General features: G+C 40.4%; 1 protein-coding gene across 2 annotated transcripts in view; it reads right to left on the bottom strand.

Moving 5' to 3' along the window:
• LOC128706591 (terminal nucleotidyltransferase 4B-like) overlaps positions 1-16,603 on the bottom strand; it is a 367,220-nt gene extending 350,617 nt beyond the window's left edge. For both annotated transcript variants that reach the window (XM_053801532.2, XM_070090751.1), the window contains exon 1: positions 16,098-16,603. In XM_053801532.2, coding sequence (XP_053657507.2) covers positions 16,098-16,438 — 341 coding nt within the window. In that variant the 5' untranslated portion in view covers positions 16,439-16,603. The remainder of the gene's footprint in view (positions 1-16,097) is intronic.
• Positions 16,604-18,656: the final 2,053 nt, after the last annotated feature.

Here is an 18,656-nt window from a genome sequence, read left to right as displayed (position 1 = left end):
TTAGCCCTAGCAATGGTTCCAATGAATAAACGAAATGTTTCTCGCTATACCTTTGATATACCTTTGAAGAGTTTCGAGAGTTTCACTACTTTCGGAGTCCGGCCATGGGCCAGGCTTGTCTGGTGCTTGCCTGGTCAACCAGGCTGTTGCTGCTGGAGGCCCATTCCCCCATGTATCCATCACAGCCTGGTTGATCTGGTACCTGGTGAAGATACTTGTCCAATTTCCTCGTTCCAGCCGTGTTTGATATCTTCTGGTAAGATGTTGAATAGTCTGGGACCCCGGATGTTGATACAGGGTTCCCTTATTGTCCCCACTGCACCGCTGCTCACTGGGTTTATTTTGCACTTCCTCTCATATCTCTCACTCCAGTATGTTGTTATGGCAGTGTGCAGATTTGGGACCAGGCCCTCAAGTACTTTCCAGGTAGAGTGTATATTATCATGTCTCTCTCTCTCCTCCACTCCAATGAGTACATGTTCAAGACTTGAAGGTGTTCCCAGTAATTTAGATGCTTTACTGGCTCAATGTGAGCCGTAAATGTTCTCTGTATTTGTTCTACCTCTTGATATTTCTCCTGTTTCGAAAAAGACCATCAGCACAGCAGTACGTATTCTAAATAAGGGAGCACTAGCAATTTGAAGAGTGTCACCATTGGCATTATTTCCCTTGTTTTAAAAGTTCTCAGTACCCACCCCATAATCTTCCTGGCTGTCATGATCTTTGTCTAGTTATGGTCTTCAAAAGAAAGGTGAGCTGACATAATTATTCCCAGGTCTTTTACATGTTTCTTTCATTCTGTTTGGTGACCCCTCTTGTTTTGTATATAATGTTCCTTTTGAGTTCTTTATTCTTTTCATATCTAAGAAGCTGGAACTTATCACCACTGAACGTCATGTTGTTCTCCACTGCCCACTTGAAAACCCTGCTTATGTCTTCCTGTAATTTTTCAGTGTCCTCTAGTGTAGTGACTTTCATGCTTATTTTAGTGTCAGCTGCAAATTATGATACAAAAGTGTGATGGGTGTTTTTATCTATGTCTGCTATGAGGATGAGAAACAGCAGAGGTGCCAGGAGAGTGCCTTGGGGCACTGAGCTTTTCACCTCGCTGATGCTGGATCATGCTCTGTTCACTACTACTTTTTGTGTTGTGTGTGTTAGGAACTCGAAAATCCATCTGCCTACCTTCGCCGTAATGCCCATGGCCTTCATTTTGTGCGCTATCACTCCATGAATGCAGCAGGATGAGATGAAATACAGTGGAACCTCAGTACTTGAACAATTCGGTATTCAAATGCTTTGTTTGGTAAAAAAAAAAATAGCTCGGTAGTCAACCGTTTGCTCGGAACTTGACCAAACAAACACGGCCTGCAAGAACTTCGCTGTAAACTATTTCATGTTTCTTCACATTTTTTTATATATTATTTGTATAAATAAGTCACCATGGGGCCTATGAAGATTAGTGATAACAGCCAAGAAAATTTTTTTGGAAAAATTCTTCCGGTGCTCAAACAGACTGGCACTTGAACAGCCTTCTGAAATTAATTAAGTTTGAGTACCCAAGTTCCACTGTGATCTGAACACAAGCCACAGTGAAAAGCTCTGTTTCACAAGGTACAATACTTGCCTCCATCCTTTTCCTCAGCCTCATGTGCATAAAAAGACCTAAAATCTGAAACTACCTGAAAACTCCAGTCTCTCTCTCTCTCTCTCTGCCTGCTGCATCAAAGCTACAGTTAAAAAACAAAAAACTCTCCAAGAAATAGGTATACCAGGCATGGGAGTATGATTAATAAATATAGGAAAGATTGCTTTTCTGTCTGGAATGCCTAGTGTTTACTATGGACTCTTCTTTTTAAATCAGCATTTTGTGTAAAAACTGGCCAAAAAAATTCAATTTTTTTTTATTTCTTTGTGGTACAAATATAATGTAGTTTACATGTAATATAACCCTGACAGGCACAAAAGAAAGTGAATAGTGTGCAAGGTATTTTGGGCAAACTAATCCTAATGCTTAAAGACTATTTGAATGGGCAGTTTCTTGTGTTCAGTTGACAGAACAGATAGAACTAATGAAACAGCTAGAATTTGGATCAAATTAAGTATTCAAAATTGGCTTAAAAGAGGACCCAAAGTGGGCAAAACCTTGAATTCATAAATTGTTCAAAAACCATATCTTTGGACCTGAATAATTCTGTAAATTTTCTATCAAATTTTGCATTTTCAGTCTCTTTACCTACAAAATAAGCTTTTCTACAATTTCAAAAGATATTTTTTTTATATCATGACATTGTCAGCACTTTCAATTTTGGGGGCTGTGACAGTGAAAGGGTTAATCCTATACTACTGAACAAATTTTGCAATTTTAGTGTCATTACCTTAACAAAAAGATTCTCTACCATTTTAGAGGTTACACTGTTTTTTGAAAATGGCAACACAGAAGGGTCTTTCAGAATCAATGGTGGGGGGGGTTGGGGAGATGTCAGCAGTGATAAGGTGTTGGGGTGAGGTGTGGTATTAAAAGATGAGTCTGAAATAAAAGTGAGTGTCATAGTTGCTTTTTACTAATGACAGTTCTTTTAGGAGCTTCTGAAGTTGAAGAGGATGGTGGAGGAATTTTGGAGAGAATGTTAAGGAAGGAAATTAAGAAGTAAGCATAGGAAAGAGAAAGATGATGAAAATAACAAAAAAAATCAAGGCAATGAAAAACTAAATGTGAGACTAGAGAAACAGAACACGAAAGAAATAAAGTGTTTTGGGTATTTGGGAGTGAACTTTTCGGCAGATGGATCTATGAAAGATGAGGCAAGCCATAGAACTAAAGGGAAAAAAAATGTGGGTGGCGCTCTGAGGCATTTGTACAGACAAAGAACTTTATCCTTAGACACAAAAAAGGGAATGTACCAGAGTATAGTGGTACCAACACTGTTGACCCCAAGATCATCCTTCAGGTCTATACAATCCAATAAAAAAAATTAAATTGTGGTGTAACACCGCAAGCACAGGCTCGTGGAGGTGCTAGACAGAGCCTCTGCACCTTTTCCCGGGAAAAACACTTAACCCTTAAACTGTCCAAACATAGATCTACTTTTTTTCAACATTTGAAAGTACAGTGGACCCTCAACCAGCGATGGCATCGATTAACGATAAATCTGACTAGCGATACATTTTTTTGCCTCGACTAGCGCTTAAAAACCCGACCAGCGCTATTCGTTCCGTACCATACGCGTCCACTTTGGCCCGAGCGCGCCTCACTTGTCCCTTGGGTGCCAGTGTTTACAAGCCAGCCAGCCAGCCACCGCGGTCGCTTCCAAACATACAACTGGAACATTTCATATTATCACAGCCTTTGTAGTGATTGCACCTGCAAAATAAGTCACCATGGGCCCCAAGAAAGCTTCTATTGCCAACCCTACAGCAAAAAGGGTGAGAATTACTATGGAGATGAAGAAAGAGATCATTGGTAAGTATGAAAGTGGAGTGCGTGTCTCTGACCTGGTCAGGTTGTATAATAAACCCCAATCAACCATCGCTACTATTGTGGGCAAGAAAACGGCAATCAAGGAAGCTGTTCTTGCCAAAGGTGCAACTATGTTTTCGAAACTGAGATCGCAAGTGATAGAAGATGTTGAGAGACTTTTATTGGTGTGGATAAACGAGAAACAGATAGCAGGAGACAGCATCTCTCAAGCGATCATATGTGAAAAGGCTAGGAAGTTGCATGATGATTTAATTAAAAAAATGCCAGCAACTAGTGATGTGAGTGAATTTAAGGCCAGCAAAGGTTGGTTTGAGAGATTTAAGAAGCGTAGTGGCATTCATAGTGTGATAAGGCATGGTGAGGCTCCCAATTCGGACCACAAATCGGCTGAAAAATATGTGCAGGACTTCAAGGAGTACATAGACAGTGAAGGACTGAAACCTGAACAAGTGTTTAACCCTTTGAGGGTTTTCGTCGTACTAGTACGTCTTACGCGTAGGGGTTTTTGACGTACTAGTACTCATAAATTCTAGCGACCTCAAATCTAGTGGGAGAAAGCTGGTAGGCCTTCATATGAAAGAATGGGTCTATGTGGTCAGTGTGCACAGTCTAAAAAAAATCCTGCAGCACACAGTGCATAATGAGAAAAAAAAAACTTTTTCCATTTTTTTTTAATAAATCAGCGACTTTGCAGTGTATTTTCGTATGGTATTTATTGTTGTATTCTAGTTTTCTTGGTCTCATTTTATAGAATGGAAGACATATTACTGAAATTGAGATGATTTTGACTGGTTTTACAATGAAAGGTGCCTTGAAATTGAGCTCAAAGTAGCAGAAATGTTCGATTTTTACCAAACTTCAAAAGTAAACAAATCGTGCCAAGCGTGCAATACACGTCAACTGGTGAGTCTAATATTCTTTCACAAGTGCACCAATAATATTTATACCATTTTTTACACAAATGCAGTAGTCTGCATAACAGTAAATCTTATATTTTTTGTGAGAATAAAAATTCAAAGTGGAAAGCAAAAGAATATAAGAGGGGCCGTGAGACGTGACTAATGACTAGAGGAAATGTCATTTTAGTGCCAGGAATGTCTTTCTTGTTTATTCTGGACCCTATTCCGAAATTGGCATCTTTTGAAATTTGTGTGAAATTGGCAAAATTGCTAAATTCTGACCACTGTACTGGATAGTTGAATTTATAAATGGGTGGTTTCTTGCACCCATTCGATAGAAAAAATGGAGTTCTAGCGAAATATTCATGTTTTTTGTCGACTAGTACAGTGAAATTGGCCGAAAATGGGGCTCAAAGTGGGCAAAATCGCCGATCCGTAAACATCGCCGAGACCGCTAACTTTGCGAGAGCATAATTCCGTAAGTTTTCTATCAAATTTCAAACTTTTGGTGTCGTTATGATCGGGAAAAGATTCTCTATCTTTTCATAAGAGAAAATAGTTTTTTTTTTTTTTAAATTTGGCCGACCCTGAGAACGAGTTTCGGAGAGGGCCTGTCGACCCTCAAAGGGTTAATTGTGACGAAACAGGCCCGTTTTGGAAGAAAATGCCAAGCAGGACCTACATTACTCAGGAGGAAAAGGCACTCCCAGGACATAAGCCTATGAAAGACAGGCTTACTCTGTTGATGTGTGCCAATGCTAGTGGTGATTGCAAAGTGAAGCCTTTATTGGTGTATCACTCTGAAACTCCCAGAGTGTTCAGGAAAAACAATGTCCTCAAGGCTAATTTGTGTGTGCTGTGGAGGGCAAACAGTAAGGCATGGGTCACTAGGGACTTTTTCTATGACTGGCTACACCATGCATTTGCCCCCAATGTGAAAAATTACCTAATTGAAAATAAATTAGACCTTAAGTGCCTCCTGGTATTAGACAATGCTCCTGGTCATCCTTCAGACTTGGCAGAGCGACTTTCTAGGGACATAAGCTTCATTAAGGTGAAGTTTTTGCCTCCTAATACCACTCCTCTCCTGCAGCCCACGGACCAGCAGGTTATTTCCAACTTCAAGAAACTGTACACAAAAGCTATGCTTGAAAGGTGCTTTGTAGTGACCTCAGAAACTCCAACTGACTCAAAGAGAGATTTGGAAAGATCATTTTACCATCCTCAATTGTGTAAACATTATAGGTAAGGCTTGGGAGGAAGTGACTAAGAGGACATTGAACTCTGCTTGGAAAAAACTGTGGCCAGAATGTGTAGACAAAAGGGATTTTGAAGGGTTTGAGGCTAACCCTGAGAATCCTATGCCAGTTGAGGAATCCATTGTGGCATTGGGGAAGTCCTTGGGGTTGGAGGTTAGTGGGGAGGATGTGGAAGAGTTGGTGGTGGAGGACAGTGAAGAACTAACCACTGATGAGCTGCTAGATCATCTTGAACAGCAAGAGGGCAGACCTGAGGAAACTGCTTCGGAGGAGGGGAGAGAGAAATTGAAGAAGTTGCCTACTTCTAAGATAAAGGAAATGTGTGCAAAGTGGCTTGAAGTGCAAACCTTTTTTGATGAAAATCACCCTGACACAGCTACTGCAAGCCGTGTTGGCAACCTGTACACTGACAATGTTGTGAACCACTTTAGGAAAGTCATAAAGGAACAAGAGGTACAGGTATCTATGGACAGATATGTTGTGCGACAGAAGTCCAGTGACTCTGAAGCTGGTCCTAGTGGCATTAAAAGAACAAGGGAAGTAACCCCAGAAAAAGACTTGCTGCCTCAAGTGCTAATGGAAGGGGATTCCCCTTCTAAACACTAAGAAGATCAATGCTCTCCCCTCCTCCCATCCCATCAATCATCACAAGATCTTCAATAAAGGTAAGTGTCATGTAACTGTGCATGTAATCTTCAGTCTGTGTGTATTAAAATTAATATTTCATATGGTAAAAAATTTTTTTTCAATACCTTTGGGTGTCTTGCACGGATTAATTTGATTTCCATTATTTCTTATGGGGAAAATTAACTTGACTAACGATAATTTTGACTAACGATGAGCTCTCAGGAACGGATTAATATCGCTGGTTGAGTCTCCACTGTATGTAAAAAAAAAAACGTAATTTTTTTTTTTTTTACATTTTAACCCTTTGAGGGTCCGTCCTGTAGATCTACGGCTTTACGTTCAGGGTCCAAACCGTAGATCTACGTCATGAGCTCAGCTCACTCTGATAAACTGTGACTGGTACATTTGGGCCTAGATATGAGAGAATACATCTATGTGGTATGTGTGCACCACATAAAACAGATCCTGCAGCACACTGTGTAGAATGAGAGAAAAAAACTGAAATCATGATTTTTCGATTAAAACAGCGACTTTGCAGTGTTTTTTCGTATGTTTTTTATAGTTCTATTTGTGATTTCTTGGTCTCATTTGATAGAATGGAAGACATATTACAGAAATAGAGATGATTTTGATTGGTTTTAGCACTGGAAATGGCTTGAAACTGAGCTCAAAGTAGCAGAAATGTTAAATTTTTGCCGATATTCAAGAGTAAACAAACGATCTCACACGTCTAATACGCGCCAGCTGGTGGGTCTAATATGCATTCACAAATATGGTGATGATATTTATACAATTATTACAGTATTGCATAACAGTAAATCTTCTATTTTTTGGTGTGAATAAAAATTCATTATGTGAATAAAAAATCAAAATGGAGTTTATTTGTAAAGCCTCAAAACATAACTAATGAAGAGAGGAAATGTTAGTTTAGTTCCAGAAATACCTACATTGTTTATTCTGGACCCTATTTTGAAATTGGAATATTTTGAACTTTGTGTTAAATTGGCCAAATTAACAATTTCCGATCACTTTAGTTTGTAGTTGAAACAGTTGACTTGGCGATTTCTTGTGCTCAATCGATAGAATATAAGTAATACTAGTGAAATAGCTAAGAATTTGGTTGACTGGAATAATGTAATTGGCCTAAAATGGGAGTCAAAGTCGGCAAAATCGCCGATTCGTAAATATCGCTGACACATCAAAATTCGCGAGAGCATAATTTCGTCAATTTTCTATCAAATTTCGTACTTTTTGTTTTATTACCTTCACAAAAAGATTCTCTATCATTTCATAAGAAAAAATAACAATTTTTTTTTTTTAAATTCTTGGACACTGGGGCACCACTTCAGATTTGGGCCTTGGACCCTGAAGGGGTTAAAGTGTGTAAAAAAAAATTTTGGCTGTACACATACCAGTGTGACATTTAAAAATGACTATCAAACAGGTCTTTCCCAAACTGTAGATGAATCTATATGAAAAGATAACTGGAAGACTACTGTATAACAGAACAATGAAAATCAACACAACATATTGTAAACACAACTACAAAAGAACTAGGATAGCATATTGAGGTACAGGCTTAAATGACCATTAATGAATTTGCACTGACTTAATATCCAATTAGAATGGAGGTAATAAAATCTCACAACTAGAGGAAAATAATGAAAGTAAAATTAGTAAATATCACTGTCAAAAAGAAAAATAGCCTTAACACATATAGTCTACAAGAAATTAAAAAAAAATGATCACACCTTTGAAATTCTTTATTGTAATCCAAGCTGTAAATATTAGACCGTTAACTTAAAAGATACAGTACTTTATGTTTCAAAATTTTGGTGACAAAGGGTAAATATCATAAAGATGAATCTGAAAGCACACACCATTTCCTCAAAGTGAGAGTACACTAATCCAGTCTAGCCTAGCCTGACCCATAATAAAATAGCATTACATGACAATGCAGAATTTTGTTTGTCAAGAGAGCTATGGAAATTTCTTCTAATGCAGATCTTATTCATATGATCCACTCAGTGGAGCCACTGTTCATTTGAAAGAGACATTCTGCTGGCTTACTGGGCCACACCATTAAATAATAAAGATTATACAAGGTGCTGAGAAGAAAAATGACAAATCTGCCAAATGTCACTTTTGTGAAAATCACCTACAATCATTTGCAACTATACCCAGATAACCAATCATACAATTTTGATCAAACTGGTCTCATTTTCAAGAGTGATGATCACTTTTTTTTTTTGTTTGTTTGTTTGTTTTTTAGTAAAATGCAATTTTTGATCATTACTCAATTTCACTCAATGGTGAGTTCATCAGTTTTCTTCTCAGCACCTCGTAGATGTGGTGGTAGCTTTTCCACCTTACATTGAAATAAATGTACATTGTGTCCTAGCCTTCAATAGCCTAGCCTTCATTAGCCAATCTAACCATTAACAGAAAAATGCTCTCTTAATTATGCTGAAATTAATTATCCAAGGTTTATGTTACTCCTCTCTTAAACAGTTAGTCTATATATTATTTTGTAGTACAGAACATTAAATGGTGTTTCAGGAATTGTTGTAATCCTGAATTTTAGTGCAATAACCTTTCAAAACCCCAAATAAACCACACACAATGGGTCACAAATTAATTTTCTAGACCTGTGTATGAGCCTACAAATGCCAGGAGGTAGCAACACAGATCCCAGGATATCCACAGGTCCCAAGTCATTAATATTAGTCAAGTGACAAGTTGAATTTTTCAAGTTACTAAAACAGGTCATCACCACAGGTTCCAGGCAATCAGTACACTTCCTGAACATACTGTAAATGATTTCATCAAATTCACCAAGTTAGGTTGGGTTAAATTAAGTATCTGAGAAGTTTTTGGCCTGATGGAAACTGTTGCAGACTTCTGACCAATTGATAACTTAAATACATAAATTAATTAAAATATTTATTTCTTATGAGCCATATAAAAATGTTACAGTAGTTATACATTCCAACTGGTTACATTTTTTATACAATTACAATACAAATACACCCTCTCTTCTCCACTCTCTCTCTCCCACACACTTAGCTCTAGTAGTGAGGGTCCATGGTTACATTTCCGGTTCAATCCCCAGCACGGGTGGAAACATTGGGAATGGTTTCTTTTGACTACCGCCCACAGGATGCGTATGGGGTGCATAATAAACATATTAAACTAACTTTCCAAACATGTGTTGCCCCTGTTCATTTAGCAATAAGTAGGTACCTGGGTGCTAGCTCAATTGTTGTGGATCACATCTCAAGGGGTGATAGTATCCTTCAATAGGACTGGGCTTTAAAATGAGTTCAGACAGGATAACAGCTTTTAGCCTGTTAAACTGATGTAAAAACCAAAAAAAAAAAAAAAATGAAATACTTTGCATAATAAATTACTTTCTTCTGAGATTTCAACTGCATTAAATTATATATGAAGTATGCAAAACTTACCAGTGTAACATCTTTGTACAAATCATAAGAAATAAAAGATTTATTTTACTTATTTATTCAAATCATTAATTCAAAGTTTATTCTCTATAAAGATTACAATGTTGAATTTACAGAATTTGGTTGTTGTGTGGTTTACATGTAGTTAAATAATGATTACAGAGTGTACCACTAGAACGCCTAGCATGGCTAGGCATTTCGGGCAGACTTAGTTTAATTCTTTATTTTAAAATATTACAAATTATGAGGCAAGTTGGTATTATGGCTAAGTGACTAAATACTAGTTTGTGAGTTTAGCAATGTGAATGCTTTTGTTTTGGCACAGTACACAGTTTCAGTATTGGAGTATCATAGGATTCATTATTTTAAGATTGAGATTAATATTTCTGTTTATGGTCAAATGGGTGAGTGAGTGTAAGTGTGAACCACCAGGTGGTATTTGTGTAGTTAGTTGATGGGGTTTATCAGGGAGATAAGATGTTTTCTAATGGTAGTTTTGAAGGTGATGAATGTGTCTGCAGTTCTAGAGTTCTCAGGTAGGGTGTTCCAGATTTTAGGGCCTTTGACATACATTGAATTTTTGTAAAGGTTTAGTCGGACATGGGGAATGTCGTAGAGATGTTTGTGTCTGGTGTTATGCCTGTGGGTTCTGTCACAACTATCAAGAAAGCGTTTTAGGTTAAGGTTGATATTGGAGTTTAAGGTACTGTAGATGTAGATTGCACAGTAGTAAGTGTGGATGTACTGAACAGGGAGTAAGTTTAGATCTATGAAGAGTGGGGGAGTGTGTTGCCAGGGATGGGATTTAGTGATTATTCTTACTGCAGCTTTTTGTTGGGTTATTATTGGCTTTAGGTGTGTTGCTGCAGTTGATCCCCAAGCACAAATAGTATAGGTGAGGTATGGATAAATAAGTGAGTGGTATAGTGTGAGAAGGGCATTTTGCGGCACGTAGTATCGTATCTTGGAGAGGATCCCAACTGTTTTCGATACTTTTTTGGTTATGTGTTGGATATGGGTGCTGAAATTCAGGTTGTTGTCGGGGTATAGGCCTAGGAATTTGCCCTCATTATGTCTGGTAATTAGAGTGTTGTCGATCTTAATGTTAATTTGTGCATATCCTGCTCTGCTACCAAACATAATATAGTAGGTTTTGTCAGTGTTAAGCGTAAGTTTATTGGCTGTCATCCAAGTCGATATTTTGATCAGCTCCTCGTTAACAATGGTGTTGAGGGTGGCAAGATTAGGGTGAGAGATGACATAAGTCGTGTCGTCAGCAAAGAGAATGGGTTTCAGGTGTTGGGATACGTTTGGAAGATCATTGATGTATATGAGGAAGAGCAGGGGACCAAGGACACTTCCCTGCGGAACTCCAGTATCAAGTGGCCGTGTTGTTGATGCTGTGTCTTTAATGGTAACATACTGATACCTATTAGTAAGGTAAGATTTGAAATAAGCAAGCGCATGGCCTCTTATACCGTAATGGTCAAGTTTGTGGAGTAGGATGTCGTGGTCTACTGTGTCAAAAGCTTTTCTTAGGTCAATAAAAATTCCTAGTGGATATTCCTTATTTTCCAATGCTGTGTAAAGCAGATCTAGCATTTTTATGATTCCATCATTAGTGCTTTTATTTTTCCTAAATCCAAATTGGCAGGGGTTGAGTATGTTTTGTGCTGTTATAAATGAATATAGTCTCCTGTGCACGAGTTTCTGAAAGATTTTGGATAGCAATGGTAAGTTTGATATTGGCCTATAGTTGTTTAAGTCTGTAGGGTCACCACCTTTATGTATTGGTGTAACCCTTGCCATCTTGAGTAGTTTCGGGAAGGTGCTAGTTTCTAGTGACTCATTAAAAAGTAATGAAATAGCATGCGAAAGGATATGGGCCGCTCGCTTGTACAGTAATGGTGGGACATTACACAGATTCCCTGAGTTGTTTTTAAGTGACTTTATAATCTCTGGTGACTTCCAAGGGCTCAGTTGGTGCAAGATAGAAGGAATTTGGGAAATTCCCATCTAGGTAGTCCCCGGCATGGGCATTAGTATGTGGGATTTTATTGGCGAGATTAGATCCTATGGTTGAGAAGAAGTCATTTATCTTGTTAGCTGTGTCAGTGGGATGTAGTGGTGTTTCATTAGGTTAAGTTAGGACAATATTCTTGTTTTTTTTCAGTTTGTGGGCCCCTAGAATCTGAGAGAGTGTTTTCCAGGTCTTTTTTATATTTCCTCTAGTGTCTGTGAATCTACTGGAGTAGTATAGTTGTTTGGCTTTCTTTATTACTTTGGTGAGAACTGATGAATAGTGTTTAAGAATATCTTTGTGTATTAAGCCCTGTCTATATTGCTTTTCATATTGGTGTTTCTTGTCAATGGATTTCAGAATGGTGCTGGTTAGCCATGGGCAACCAAGCCGTTTGTTTGTGATCTGTTTCGTTTTTATAGGACAATGTTTGTTGTATAGTCTAAGTAATTTGTTAAGAAAAATGTATGTCCAGTCATCAATACCATTGGCCTTGGAGAATTCTGTAGGCCAGTCAACAATCTCTATGTCAGTTGTGAACTTCCTTATTGAGGCCTCATCATGGAGTCTAAATGAGACTTTGTTGTATTCAAGTGGTGGTTTATTAATGTTTGTCAGGAGGAAGGTAGGGTAGTGGTCTGTAGTGCTATCTGTGATTATCCCTGATTTAAGGGGGGCTAGTATATTGGTCCATATGTGGTCTATTATGGTTGCACTTGTCTCAGTGAGCCTGGTTGGTTTAGTTATTGTTGGTATGAGAAGTGTGTTGTTCATATTGTTGATGAAATCAGTTACAGGCTGATCATCTAGTAGCCAAGGTTGATGTTGAAGTCTCCAGCTAAGAGAAGGTGGTGCTTATTCATTTGTCTGTTTGTTATTAGTGACTTTAATTTCTCACTGAAATTTGGGATGTTTGTGTGAGGTATCCGGTAAATGGCACCGATTGTTATAGGTGTCTTAAGGTTTTTTACAGTAAAATTAGCAAAAATGTATTCCCCATATTCATCACTAAAGCAAGTGGTGCTAATACAAGATAATTGGTTAGAGTAATAGATTGCAATACCACCCCCAACTTGGTTTGGTCTGCAGTTGTGAATTGCTGTGTATCCTGGTAGAGGGTAGATATCTATTGTGTCCTGCTTAAGCCAGGTCTCAGTAAGAATAATGCAGGAGAAGGGTGTCTTTAGTGATTCAAGGAGTGCCAGGAGGTCATCATAGTGTTTGCTTAAGGGCCTGATGTTGTAGTTAAAAGGTCTGCAAGTTTCCTACAAGCAAAGATTTCCCAAATAAATAATCTAACTTAAATTATTGCTCATGCCTGCAATATTAAATTACTGTTGGATAATTTGTGATTATATTTTAACAAATCACCAAACCTGCAGAATGGACAACTCACTAATGCTAGTAATTTAAGAATTATGACTTCGTTCGACATCCATAACTACATCTCAGGTCATTATTACATACCCCATATCCTTGCAACAGATAAGTCATCACACAGGTCCCAGGACACTAATATAGGTTACAGGCCACCCATACAGATTGCAGGTTACTAATACTGGTCTTTGGTCATTATTATAGGTCTTGGGCCACTAATGCAGGTACAAAATTTATTCAAAAAGGATAATGAGCACTGAAGAAGAAAAAAAAGTCACACCGGGGCTGGAACAATACACAAATAACCTGCACTTATATGGAAAGGAAAACTTATGACGGTTTGGTCCAACCATTGACAAGTCAAACTGATATGAAGTACTATTATTATTATATTATTATTATTATTACATTCATGGGGGAGCATAAACCCATAGGGGAGTGGAAAGCATTCAAGTTCAATTCAAGAAAAGGGAAATTAGGTCCAATCGTTAGATAAAGCCTCTCAACAGCATCAAAGAGACTTCCTTGAGGGACAGAGGTGTATTAGTCTGACAAGAGATTTATTATGAGCAACTTACAAGTAATTATTATTATAATAAAAAAGAAGCACTAAACCTACGAGGGTCATACAGCAACTTACAAGTGTCAATGAATCAAGAACTTTGAGCAGCTTTAAATATACAGGATGAACAGGCACATGAGTGGGTGTGGTTGGATGTTAATTGAACCTGCCTAGCATGGGCTTTTGGACCTACTGTGATGGTCCACTGTTCTTATATTCTTATGCAAGACTAATAATACAGGCCTCGGATTACTACCACAGGTCTTAAAGTCACAAATATAGGTCCAAGGTCACTACTACAGATCACTGCCACAGGTTTCAAGTCACCACTACAGATCCAAGGTCACCACTGCTGATCTCAGGTCATCACCCCAGGTCCTATGTCACTACCACAGGTCTCACATAACCACTACTGGTCCAAGGTTCCTACCACAGACCCCAGGTCAACAGTACCGATCTCAAGTCACCACTACAAACCTCAGGTCAACACCACAGCCCTCAAATCACCATTAGTCCCTGTTCAACATGACAGATCTCAGGTCATCACTACAGGTCCCATGTTAATACAAGTCTCAGGTCATCACCACAGGTGTTAGGTCACTACCAGTTCCCAGGTCAGCACAAGTCCCAGGTTAGCACAAGTCCCAGGTCAACACTACAGATCCTATGTCAACAACATATGGCTCAGGTCATCACTACAGGTCCTTTTTCAACACTACAAGTCTCAGGTCATCACTACAAGTCTCAGGTCATCACTACAAGTCCTGTCAACACCACCAGTCTCAGGTCATCACTACAGATCCTACATCAACACCACAAGTCTCAGGTCATCACTACAGATCCTATATCAACACCACAAGTCTCAGGTCATCACTACAGATCCTATATCAACACCACAAGTCTCAGGTCATCACTACAGATCCTATATCAACACCACAAGTCTCAGGTCATCACTACAGTTCCTATATCAACACCACCAGTCTCAGGTCATCACTACAGATCCTATATCAACACCACAAGTCTCAGGTCATCACTACAGATCCTATATCAACACCACATGTCTCAGGTCATCACTACAGATCCTATATCAACACCACCAGTTTCAGGTCATCACTACAGATCCTATATCAACACAAGTCTCAGGTCATCACTACAGATCCTATATCAACACCACCAGTTTCAGGTCATCACTACAGATCCTATATCAACACCACAAGTCTCAGGTCATCACTACAGATCCTATATCAACACCACAAGTCTCAGGTCATCACTACAGATCCTATATCAACACCACAAGTCTCAGGTCATCACTACAGATCCTATATCAACACCACAAGTCTCAGGTCATCACTACAGATCCTATATCAACACCACATGTCAGGAAGGATATAGGAAAGTACTGGTTTGGTAATAGAGTTGTGGATGAGTGGAACAAACTCCCAAGTACCGTTATAGAGGCCAGAACGTTGTGTAGCTTTAAAAATAGGTTGGATAAATACATGAGTAGATGTGGGTGGGTGTGAGTTAGACCTGATAGCTTGTGCTAACAGGTCGGTTGCCGTGTTCCTCCCTTAAGTCAATGTGACCTGACCTGACTAGGTTGGGTGCATTGGCTTAAGCCGGTAGGAGACTTGGACCTGCCTCGCATGGGCCAGTAGGCCTTCTGCAGTGTTCCTTCGTTCTTATGTTATGTTCTTATATCAACACCACCAGTTTCAGGTCATCACTACAGATCCTATATCAACACCACAAGTCTCAGGTCATCACTACAGATCCTATCAACACCACAAGTCTCAGGTCATCACTACAGATCCTATATCAACACCACCAGTTTCAGGTCATCACTACAGATCCTATCAACACCACAAGTCTCAGGTCATCACTACAGATCCTATATCAACACCACAAGTCTCAGGTCATCACTACAGATCCTATCAACACCACAAGTCTCAGGTCATCACTACAGATCCTATATCAACACCACAAGTTTCAGGTCATCACTACAGATCCTATATCAACACCACCAGTTTCAGGTCATCACTACAGATCCTATATCAACACCACCAGTTTCAGGTCATCACTACAGATCCTATATCAACACCACAAGTCTCAGGTCATCACTACAGATCCTATATCAACACCACCAGTTTCAGGTCATCAATACAGATCCTATATCAACACCACAAGTTTCAGGTCATCACTACAGATCCTATATCAACACCACATGTCTCAGGTCATCACTACAGATCCTATATCAACACATGTCTCAGGTCATCACAACAGATCCTATATCAACACCAGTTTCAGGTCATCACTACAGATCCTATATCAACACAACAAATCTCAGGTGATGAGCACAGGTCCCGTCACTACCACAGGTCCCAGCTTACCACCCAGGTCAGGTGACTCACCCAACTACCCCCAGGTCGTAGTTATCAGGTTGGCGGCGCCAAGGACAGCCACCAAACTGTCCTATGAGGTTCTTATGGTTGTGGTTGAGACCGTACGTGCTGGCTCGGTTCTCTCTTTTCCTTTTGGTTCGGTTGTAATAACTATTATTCGCGTTCACACTGGCGTTTTTGTTAGTCCTAGTGGTGGCATCGTCGGCACAAATGGGAATGTACTCGTGGTTCATATTGGTGTCGTTGAGATTCATGTTGTCCAGACCTTGTTGAGTGAGCCAAATTCTGGCCCAGAGGTCTCTGGCGGGGCCTTGTTGTTCTGGCTGGTACCAGCCTATACTGGGATCCATCCGCCTGAGGTTAGTGCTCCACGCGAGCAAGGAACCTCGCTACACCTCTGCCCACTGTGTTCGCCGAACCTAGGCATTAAACACGACATAAATCAATCGGTTTTTAGGAGAGTTCGCGACGACACGGTGATGGTCGTACACTAGACAAGTCCCAACACTAACTGAGCCAGGGGGGCGCACGCGCCACTATTGTCACGGACTCTCATCCTCCCTCGCCTTCCTTATTTTCTCCGGGATTTGCCCCCTAAAAGGACTTAAATTTTATTTTCAGCTATACCCGACGGTGGGAGCAGTTCAGCTGGGGATTTTACCGCGGCGCGGTGCACGAGGTGTAGTATAGTTTTTCGTAGGCTGATTTAGAAAGCGGTGCCAAGTCTTGTCAAACGTGCACGAGGCCGGAGAAGTGGCAACAATGTTATGAAATGTGATCTCGGCACTCAAGGCTGTGTGCACTGTGCACCATCTATGTGCACTATGCACATCTATGTGCACTGTGCATCATCAGTGTGCACTGTGCACCATCTATGTGCATTGTGCACCATCTATGTGCAGTGCACCATCTGTGTGCACTGTGCACCATCTATGTGCACTGCACCATCTATGTGCACTGTGCACCATCTTTGTGAACTATGTGTACCATCTATGTGCACTGCACTATCTATGTGCACTATGACATCTGTATTTACTGTGTATCATCTACGTGCACTGTGTCATCTATGGGCAGTATGCACCATCTATGTGCACTGTGTGCCATCTACGTGCACTGTGCACCATCTATGTGCACTATGACATCTGTATTTACTGTTTGTCATCTACGTGCACTGTGTGCCGTCTATGGGCAGCGTGCACCATATATCTGCGCTTATTTACTGGGTTAGTCTGGGTTAACTTCTACATAATTTACTACAAAAATATTGTAAAAGTCTAAAGTGATATATGAGGCCTAATAAAAACAAAGAAACAAACACCATACATGTGCACTGCCTGATGCATCATCATGCAACATCGTGCATGTGAACGTTATACCATTAATTTTAACCCAGCATCTATGTTCACAACACCTTGTAGATGCACTCTACATCATGCACTCTGCCTTGTGTAGGTGCACTCTGCCTTGTGTAGGTGCACTCTGCCTTGTGTAGGTGCACTCTGCCTCGTGTAGGTGCACTCTGCCTTGTGTAGGTGCACTCTGCCTCGTGCAGGTGCACTCTGTCAAAACAAAGAAACAAACACCATACATGTGCACTGCCTGATGCATCATCATGCAACATCGTGCATGTGAACGTTATACCATTAATTTTAACCCAGCATCTATGTTCACAACACCTTGTAGATGCACTCTACATCATGCACTCTGCCTTGTGTAGGTGCACTCTGCCTCGTGTAGGTGCACTCTGCCTCGTGTAGGTGCACTCTGCCTCGTGTAGGTGCACTCTGCCTTGTGTAGGTGCACTCTGCCTCGTGTAGGTGCACTCTGCCTTGTGTAGGTGCACTCTGCCTTGTGTAGGTGCACTCTGCCTTGTGTAGGTGCACTCTGCCTCGTGTAGGTGCACTCTGCCTTGTGTAGGTGCACTCTGCCTTGTGTAGGTGCACTCTGCCTTGTGTAGGTGCACTCTGTCTTGTGTAGGTGCACTCTGCCTCGTGTAGGTGCACTCTGTCTTGTGTAGGTGCACTCTGCCTTGTGTAGGTGCACTCTGCCTTGTGTAGGTGCACTCTGCCTTGTGTAGGTGCACTCTGTCTTGTGTAGGTGCACTCCGCCTTGTGTAGGTGCACTCTGTCTTGTGGAGGTGCACTCTGCCTCGTGTAGGTGCACTCTGTCTTGTGTAGGTGCACTCTGCCTTGTGTAGGTGCACTCTGCCTTGTGTAGGTGCACTGTCTTGTGTAGGTGCACTCTGCCTTGTGTAGGTGCACTCTGTCTTGTGGAGGTGCACTCTGCCTCGTGTAGGTGCACTCTGGCTTGCGTAGGTGCACTCTGCCTCGTGCAGGTGCACTCTGTCTCGTGTAGCTGCACTTTGTCTCGTGTAGGTGCACTCTACCCCCTACACCTGCACTATACACCATGCATTAATGTGCACTCCACACCTATGCTCATAACACTTTGTAGGTGCACTACATCGTGCAGGCGCACTCTACATCAAGTTGGAGCACTCTACATCATGTAGGTGCACTCTACATCAAGTTGGAGCACTCTACATCATGTAGGTGCACTCTACATCAT

Source organism: Cherax quadricarinatus, chromosome 3 (assembly GCF_038502225.1).
Source record: "Cherax quadricarinatus isolate ZL_2023a chromosome 3, ASM3850222v1, whole genome shotgun sequence".
In the NCBI taxonomy this organism is placed as follows: Eukaryota; Metazoa; Arthropoda; class Malacostraca; order Decapoda; family Parastacidae; genus Cherax; species Cherax quadricarinatus.
Note: the sequence above shows the minus strand (reverse complement) of the source record. Positions and strands in the feature narration are given on the sequence as shown.